Genomic DNA, 9,592 nt, shown 5'->3' with positions numbered 1-9,592 from the left:
TCCCAGCTACTCAGGAGGCTGAGGCAGGAGAATAGCTTGAACCCAGGAGGTGGAGGTTACAGTAAGCTGAGATCGTACCATTTGCACTCCAGCCTAGGTGACAAAGCAAGACTCCATCTCAAAAAAAAAAAAAAAATTCAAAAGAGAATATGTGAATAATTACCCTTAGGAAAACAGAAGCAATGAGAATCTGAATAACAGTCTTTTTGGTAATGAAAGAATGTCATCATTCTGTCCGCTTTTAGCTTTGGATGTATGAGTAATAGATATTCAAAAATTTATACACATGATTAGAAATTATGGTAAACTTCATGAAAGAAGATAACAAAAACTACTTTTTTTTTTTTTTGAGATGGAGTTTCGCTCTTGTTGCCCAGGCTGGAGTGCGATGGCATGATCTCAGCTCACCACAACCTCTGCCTTCTGGGTTCAAGTGATTCTCCTGCCTCAGCCTCCTGAGTAGCTGGGATTACAGGTGCCCGCCACCATGCCTGGCCAATTTTGTATTTTTAGTATTGATGGGGTTTCTCCATGTTGGTCAGGCTGGTCTTAAACTCCTGACCTCAGGTGATCCGCCCACGTCAGCCTCCCAAAGTGCTGGGAGTACAGGCGTGAGCCACTGCATCTAGCCCAAAACTACTTATATAGCACTTACCTGTTGGCACTATTTGAGTTCTTTAAGTACATTAACCCATATAGTCCTTGCACATTCCTTGTGAATACTATTGTTATTTCCCACTTCACAGGTGAAGAACTTAAACAATGAATAAATGATTTGTCCAAGGTCACACAGTCAATAAATGGTTGAGTTTAGATTTGAAGCCAGGCATTCTGGCTCTAGAACGCTGTTTCTTGTCTAGGGGCAATTTGTCCCACAGTGGATGTTTGGTGTTGTCTGGAGACGTTTTTGGCTGTTACACTTGGAGAGTGCTACTGGTATCTAGTGGGTAGAGGCCAGGGTTGCTGCTAAACATCCTGCAAAGGATAGGACCCTCCCTACAACAAAGAATTATTCAGCCCAGTGAAGAAGTGAAGCATGAGTGTCATCTCTGTCGTGCTTAGTCCTGTTAAGTGACTGTATTTAATCATCTTTAGAATTAAGTGGAAATTCCTTTTCTTTCAGGCGAATCAATTCCAATAAGACTATTTTTAGCAGGATATGACCCAACTCCAACAATGAGAGATGTGAACAAAAAATTTTCAGTAAGGTACTTTTTGAATTTAGTGCTTGTTGATGAGGAAGACCGAAGGTACTTCAAACAGCAGGTATGGTACCACTTAGGCTGACACTGTATTCTGCAGCAGATCTAAAAATACCTAGAAAGAACTCACTTTTCTAAGCTTCATTGTACCGAGCGAGTGGGAGTTTCTAAGTAAATAAAAACACTGTGGGTATGATAGATAAAGAAGTAGATGAGAATAGAATCCTATGATAAATCCCTCCCCAATCATTCTGCAGTACTCCAGAGTGAGCTATAATTTTTCAGGGCTTTTAGTTTTCTCTTACAAGATTTTTTGTTTTTGTTTTTTAATAATACCTGCTGCTTATTTAGAAAAAAATAAGGCAATAAAGAATAAGGAATGAAGTAAAGGTCAGCAGAATTTTCACCACCATTGCCACTAATGTGTGCATGTGTATTTAGATCATATTATGGATGTTGCTGTTTTTTCTTACTGTTTATAATTTTTTGTAGAGACAGAGTCTCACTATATTGCCCAAGCTAGTCTTGAACTCTTGGGCTTAAGCAATCCCCCTGCGTTGGCCTCCCAAAGTGCTGTGATTATAGGCATGGGCCACCGTGCCCAGCTGTATTCTTTAATTTGCATTTTTACTCAGTCGTGTCTTGTATATCTTTCTCTTATCAGCAAATATACATTATTATTATTATTATTTGGAGATGAGGGTCTTCCAGGCAGTCCTTCAGTCACAGCCTTCTGAGTAGCTGGGAGGTACAGGCACATACCACTGTGCTTTGCTGATTTATCCTTTAAACAATTCTGTTATGAATGTCTGTGAGATGACTGAATTCTAATAATTTTTGTTTGTTTTTTGAGACAGAGTCTTGCTCTGTTGCCCAGCCTGGAGTGTAATTATGCAATCTCAGCTCACTGCAACCTCTACCTCCCAGGTTCAAGTGATTCTTGTGCCTCAGCCTCTCAAGTAGCTGGGATTACAGGCATGTGCCACCATGCCAGGCTAACTTTTGTATTTTGTTTTTTGTAGAGACAGCGTTTCGCCATGTTGGCCAGGCTGGTCTCGAACTCCTGGCCTAAAGTGATCCACCTGCCTTGGCCTCCCAAAGTGCTGGGATTAGAAGTGTGAGCCACCATGACCAGCCTCTAATACTTTTTTAAATATAAAATGTTCATTATAAGTTGTTCTCATTTGAAAATCAATTAAAAGCTTTTGGTGAACTTTGAATGAAGATAGTAATTAGAATGGTCTTTTGTATTCTGAATCAGATTAATAAATATGTAGTTGAATGTCAGTTGAGTGTTCAAAGCTAAGTTAGAAATTATTCTGTGCTAAGTACTATGAAAAATGCAAAAACTACCTTTTATAAACATGATTTGTCCTCCATGTTCTCACATTGTAGATATCTGGAAAAAGTAAAATGTAAACTAACAGAATACTTAAATAATAGTTTGACAGTAATTTAGAAGAGAGAAAACCTATTCCAGTATTGCCATCCTAATGTAGTATAATTAAACATAGGTCATTTATAACTTCAAAACAAATTACATGATTTTTATAATTTCAAAATCAATTGCATATCATGGCACTATTGGAGGTAGTCTCTTATTTCTCATGCGTGCTCATTTGGATGTTTAAGTTTTGATACGTTGGTTTTAAAAAAAAAAACCCAGCCCATAATGACTTCTTGAAGCAAATAATTTTAGGAATTTAGAACAGGGAAGCTCTCAGGATGGATTGGTTAAGGGTAAGAGTTAGGTAGAGAAATAGAGATTTGAAGACTGGGGAAGATGTAGGGCAAGTTTATTTAGATTGCTTTGGAGGCAGAGTAACTCAGTTTGTCTGATGGGGGCAAGGCTCTAGGGAGGGAAAAGAGTAATGTTGGTAAATTGGATAAAGGTTATAGAGAGGCATGAATACCTGTTTGGAAATTTATTCTGGAGGCACTGAGAACTGCTGAAGAGCAACCCAAGCAGTGTATAAAAGGATTTACCTGGTAGTGATAATGAAGGATTAGTTAGAAAACGCCCTGCCTCCCTTGCCTCTGAGGAAGCTGTTTTAATATCTAAGTGACAAGAGCTTGAACTTGGGTGAGGGGAATGGAACAGAAATGAAAGGATGGATTTGGGGAATTCTTTAAAGTAATCATAGGACTTCTTTCCAGATTGGATTGGTGGTGGTGGAAATGTGTGGGTGCTGGTGGTAGGAGCACTGGAGGCAGAAGGAGCAGTCAAGATTAGAATTGGAAGCAACTGCATCAGTTAGAAAAGAGAGCTTTTGTAGGGAAGAATTTAATTTTGTTATGGTTAAAATTAAAGTGGCAGTCCTGATTTCCATGGTGAAAATTTAAGGCATCAAAGAGATAAGGCATCATATCAAACATTAATTTGTTAATATCTTGCATTTGTTTTCTAGGAGATCATTTTATGGAGAAAAGCTCCTGAAAAACTGAGGAAACAGAGAACAAACTTTCACCAGCGATTTGAATCTCCAGAATCACAGGCATCTGCTGAACAGCCTGAAATGTGAACTGAACAGGAGGAAAAAAGGAGAGTAAAAAACTCCTGTAACCATTGAGATTAAGTTCAGCAAGTTAAAGATGGTTGCAGCCGGAGTGGGGGAAAAAAGGCCAAATCTCCATATATATTAGTCTTCCTTTATCTTAACAGCACTGCATTTATTTTATGATATAATGAAATGTTCTTTTCATGTATATACATTTTTAAAAGTGCTTTCTTTGAAACACTGGAACTTTCTTAAACTGCCTTTTTTTTTTTTTAACTTCATACTCTGATGATAAGTACTCAGATATGCATCAGCGTAAACATGAAAAATTGTCATGTGAGTAGGCTGGTATTTGTAATTTTGCTTTCTTTCTGCATAATGTTGATTATAAATCCTTCTTTCTTTTCATGCTAATGATTACCTCTTATTCTCTACATGCAAAAAATTAAATATTTTATGTTCAAATAAAATTAGAAACCCTGAGTGGCCCCTTGCATCCTGCAGAGATTTAAAACATGGCATCTCAATATTTTCGAGAACTACATTTGTTTTTACATATGTATTTGAGAAATGCAAATAGAATGTTTCACTGCAGGTACTTCTGAGTACCATTCCATGGCTTCCAGAATTTTATCTTCTTTGAGGTCTTCTGTGGTATGACTGTTGAATTTCTTCCCACAAGGGATTATGTAGCAGGTCATTATGGCCTTCTTTTTTTTGGCCATATTAAGTAACAGGTTTGCTATTTTCCAGTAGTACCACTGTGTGTTTTCTGCAAAGTGGAGTTGACTTAGGTTGGCATTTTAGATTTGTTAAAACCATTTTCTCCATAAATATTTTGAAACATATTTATATATTTCAATTTAATCTTTTGCCATGTGTATGCAAATATTTTCTTAACTTCACAAATTCTCTTTTTCAGGGGAAAATTTTGGGATAGGGGACTCAGGAGGACCTGTGAAGCATGTAGTATCTAGATCTGGTAATTTCATGTTTATTAAACTCGAACTTTGGCTATTTAAACTCACATTGAAACTTCATCCAGTCTCTTAATTTTTTAACACTAAATTCAAGTCATGTGTTTAAAGTTTCTAAAAAAGATTTCAGTCATCCATTCATATGCATGGGGTCTGATCGCAAATACACTAAATGTGGAGTGTAGGAACCAAAATGAAACCTGCTGTGTGGAAACTACTTTCACTTATGGTTCATTGGGTTTTGTACCAATTTTTTTTTTATATACTTCAGTGCAAGTCTTGTCAGTTAACCTTACTTTTATGAGTAAGCTAAATAACCCAAATTACATTTATTTAAACCTGTTTTACTACTATGGCACTTTGATAAAATGGTCAGTAACCAACTTTACTGGCAAAAGGGTCCATGTACCATGTGCTGGAGCATCTGTTCTACATGTGGATATCTATGAATTGGTAATGTTTTCCTTCATGTAAGTGCCTATTCAGAGTTTCAGAATTTTTAAATGCCAAATATTTTCATGGTCACTTGCATGTAGTAATCTAGAAAATATTCAGAGATTTTGAAAACCAATTGTATTTAACCAGCCTCAAATTGTGCAACCATGATGTATAATAAAGAATTTGAAACAGAATCTGAGCTTGCTGTTTGATTAAAATAGCTCTATTCTCAAATCCCTTCTCATTGTTAGATTTAGTGTTGAGGATAGGATCTGCTCAATAGTTTAGGAAGCTGTAATTGTGATAATGAATTTTTATTACTACTACTGGTTTTAATTTTAAATAGCTATGTAATGATTTTAATAGGCTGGCTTACAACCGTCATATACAGGATGCCTATCCATTTTGCTCAAGACTTTTTGTTGCATAACCAATTTGAAAAATAAAAATTCAAATTTAGTATTTGGCTATTTCAGTCAGAAGTAAGCCAGTTAATTAGAAGTCATAAACTGAAAAAGAAATTTGTGTCTTTAATGAAGAGTTACAATGTCTAATCCATTGGTTCTCAACCCTGGCTGCATATTAGAATCACCTTAGGTGTTTTTAAAAATAACCAGGTCTAGGTCATACTCTGACCAATAAAACAAGAATCTCAAAGACTGGGCCATAAGCATTAAAAACAAACGAACAGAAATACCTTTAATCCCAGCATTTCAAGAGTCTGACGTGGAAGGATCACCTGAAGCCAGGAATTCGAGACCAGCCTGGCCAACAAAGTGAGACCTTATCTTTACAAAAAATTTAAAAATTAGCTGGGCATGGTGGCATGCATCTGTATTCCCAGCTACTCAAGAAGCTGAAACAGGAAAATTCCCTTGAGCACAGGAATTTGAAATTACACTGAAGTGATCATGCCACTGTACTCTACCCTGGGTGGCAGAGTCACCATGTCTCAAAAGAAAAATCTACCCAGAGTTGAGAACCACTGAGCTAAACCATTAAAATATTTATGACTCTCACTAACAGAGAATTTTCTCCTTATTGTTTTGATATTGTTGGGGAAGAAAAACTTTTACCCTCTTAGGATGAGTTCTTGCAGGCCTGCAAATTAGACAAGAGACATGGCTGGTGCCTAACACTTTGAGAGGCTGGGGTGGGAAGATGGCTTGAGCCCAGGAGTTTGAGACTGGCCTGGGCAATATAATAAGACCCCATCTCTATTGGGGGGAGTGGGGACAAACATAGGGGAAGTGGTGGGGAGTAAGAGTACTTATGGGTAAACAAATGACATAGAAAAGATAAAATGAGCTCTTACTAGAATAGATGGGAGATAACGATAATTTTGGTACAATGTCTGTTCACGTGTGGTACCCATTTATTGGCTCAGGGTAAAAGTCAGTCTTTCCTGGTTGCTCCCAGGAAGGGGATTTTTGAGTATTTTTTGAGCGCCCAGGCTTTTAGGCAGATAAGGGATTTCAAAAACAAATGCCTGGCCAGGGATGGTGGTTCACACTTGTAATCCCAGCACTTTGAGGGCCAAGGCAGGAAGATCACTTGAGCCCATGAGTTTGAAACCAGCCTGGGCAACATAGCAAGACTCCATCTTTGTAGAAACAAAAAAACTAGCCGGGTGTGGTGGCTGTAGTCCCAGTTACTTGGGAGGCTGAGATCGGATGATCACCTGAGCAAGTAGGTTGAGGCTGTGGTGAACCATAATAGTGCCACCATACTCCACCCTGGGCGACAGAGTGACACCCTGTCTAAAAAGCGAATTGCTCAAAATAATTTTTACGCCTCCAGTGTATTCTGGAGCCCCTTCAATATGGATCTAGTTGTTGGAATACCCAATTCTCATTATCATGTGATTCAGTAAAGCCTAAAATTTTATGCTATTCTTTTATGTTTATTTGAATCTGTTGGGTGTATATTGAGGCTTCCAACAGGGTGTTTGTACTAATTTGGATTGGAACGTAACATATTTTAGGCTTTAAATCAGATAAAAGCATATTGAGGGAAATGTGCATCCTTAGATATAATATATACTTTTTTTTTTTTACACTTGGGGTCTTCTGTGAACATAATTCTCTTCATGTCACTCCCCTAAAAATCTTTTAGTGACTTAGTTACTTGCAGAGTAAATGTCAAATTCCACATTGCAAAACACAGCTTCAGCCCCAGTTACGCCAGACTCCTTGGAGACTGCCCATCCACTTCCTGCACTCCAGCTGACTAACTTCCAGTACTACTGTCCTGGTAAATCATCTGTCACCATCTCCACATCTCCAAGTCAAAGAGTTTTCCTTTGTTGTGCTGCCAAGGCATGGTGTGCATCTCTGGGATTATACCTATCACAGTTTTAAACGACATCTGAATTGTTTAATTTTATGGATTTTAAGCCTCGCTAGGGCTCAGACTGTTTTGATACAGTCTGTACTTATCACCTACACTTTTTTTTTTCTTTTCTGGACAAGGTCTCAGTTTGTTACTTAGGCTGAGTGCGGTGGTATGATCAGGGCTCGCTGCAGCCTCGATCTCCTCTGAGTTCAGGTTATCCTCTCACCTCAGCCTCCCAAGTAGCTGGGATTATAGGCATGTGCCCAGCTAATTTTTTATTTTATTTTTTTTAGAGATGGGGTCTTACTATGTTGCCCAGGCTGGTTTCAAACTCCTGAACTTATGCAATCCTGCTTCGGCCTCCCAAAGTGTTGAGATTATAGGCATGAGCCACTGCACCCAGCCCACTTTATCTTTGAATAAATGAATGAACCTTATTTTCCAAGTGATTATAAAATTAAAGCTCCTCTCATTTAGAAAAACTATAGGTCTAAACTATAACACAATTATGGATTAGAACTGTTAGGCAGCTAAGTATTAGAATAAAGCAAAAGTTTTCTAGGAGTGGTATGCCCTGGAGAGAAAGCAAGAGAGAGCAGAGCAGGACCATGTGGGTGCTATCTGTGTACAAGTTCTACAAATGTGTCCAATAAGTGCCCCATCCCTTCCAGCTCTTAACATTTCATGATTCTAAGAGTAAATTTTTTTTTGAGATGGAGTCTCGCTGTATCACCCAGGCTGGAGTGCAGTGGTGTGATCTTGGCTTACTGCAACCTCCACCTCCCAGGTTCAAGCAATTCTCCTGCCTCAGCCTCTTGAGTAGCTGGGACTACAGGTGCTCATGCCACCACTCTCGGCTAATTTTTTGTATTTTCAGTAGAGACGGGGTTTCACCGTGTTAGTCAGGATGGTCTTGATCTCCTGACCTCATGATCCGCCTGCCTTAGCCTCCCAAAGTGCTGGGATTACAGGTGTGAGCTACTGTGCCCAGCCAAGAGTAAATCTTAAAAGTTCACTTAGGATGAACATTAGTTCAGTGTCTACATTATGATGACCTTAATGTCAGAAAAATACTAGAAACTTCAAATTACAGAATTTGGTAGACAAGGTGTGAGAGTAATCTACAGGATATACTTTTGTGAAACCTACTCTAGGTTTTGTTCATAGCAAAAGCAAAGGTGAAGAAGAAAAAAACTTGTTTGATTTCTGCCATCTAGGTTATCTTCTCACACTTCCTTTCTCCCTCTCCTGTTTATTTCTGTATTCATGCATGAATTTAGCATATTTACAGACTATCAGTTCGTGCTTGCTATGGTTTGAATGTGTCCCCTGAATTTTTTGTGTTGAAAACTTAATCCTCAAATTCACATGTTGATTGGAGGTGAAGCCTTTGGGAGGTAATTAGAATTAGATAAAATTCTTAGTGTGGGTCCCCCATGATGTGACTGGTGGCTTCCTAAGAAGAAGGAAGAGAAACCTGAACTGACACACAAGGTCTTGCCTTCTGACCATGTGATGCCTTCTACCATGTTATGTCAAGAAGGCCATCACCAGATTCCAGCCTCTTGATCTTGGACTCCCTAGCCTCCAGAACTGTAAGAAATCAATTCATTTTCTTTATAAATGACTCAGTCTGTAGTCTGTTATAGCAATGCAAAATGTGTTATATTGGCCGTACCCTGAAGGAACTTTATTTTATCTTATTTTTGAGACAGAGTCTCACTCTATCACAGAGGTTGGAGTGCAGTGGCATGGTCTCGGCTCACTGCAATCTCTGCCTCCTGGGTTCAAGCGATTCTTCTGCTGCAGCCTCCTGAGTAGCTGGAACTACAGGTGAGTGCTACCACACCTGGCTAATTTTTGTATTTTCCGTAGAGACAGGTTTCACCATATTGAGGAAGCTGGTCTCAAAATCCTGACCTCGTGATCTGCCCACCTTGGCTTCCCAAAGTGCTGGGATTACAGGTGTGAGCCACCGTGTCCTGGTCCAGAGCAGTAGTTCTCAAAAGTGTGGTCTCAGACCAGCAGAGTTGCATCATCTGGAAATGTTTTAGAAATGTAAACTCTCATATCTCTCTCCAGATCTACTGAATCAGAAACTTCAGGGATGGGGCCCAACAATCTTGTTTTTAATGATTCTTTT

At 38.8% G+C, this 9,592-nt stretch overlaps 2 protein-coding genes across 3 annotated transcripts in view; both read left to right on the top strand.

The window, feature by feature from the left end:
• The window catches only part of VPS26A (VPS26, retromer complex component A), a 50,849-nt gene extending 45,540 nt beyond the window's left edge, over positions 1–5,309 (top strand). For both annotated transcript variants that reach the window (XM_017548928.1, XM_017548929.2), the window contains 2 exons: positions 1,124–1,266; positions 3,611–5,309. In XM_017548928.1, the coding sequence (XP_017404417.1) occupies positions 1,124–1,266; positions 3,611–3,724 (257 nt within the window). In that variant the 3' untranslated portion in view covers positions 3,725–5,309. The remainder of the gene's footprint in view (positions 1–1,123; positions 1,267–3,610) is intronic.
• A 4,126-nt stretch (positions 5,310–9,435) lies between these two features.
• Positions 9,436–9,592, top strand: part of SUPV3L1 (Suv3 like RNA helicase) — a 32,223-nt gene continuing 32,066 nt past the window's right edge. Inside the window, exon 1 of the mRNA XM_017548926.1 lies at positions 9,436–9,444. The gene's annotated coding sequence lies outside the window, so the exon portion shown is untranslated. The remainder of the gene's footprint in view (positions 9,445–9,592) is intronic.

This window comes from Cebus imitator, unplaced genomic scaffold (assembly GCF_001604975.1).
Source record: "Cebus imitator isolate Cc_AM_T3 unplaced genomic scaffold, Cebus_imitator-1.0 Scaffold215, whole genome shotgun sequence".
NCBI classification, from domain to species: Eukaryota; Metazoa; Chordata; class Mammalia; order Primates; family Cebidae; genus Cebus; species Cebus imitator.
This window is presented reverse-complemented; position numbering and strand designations above follow the sequence as displayed.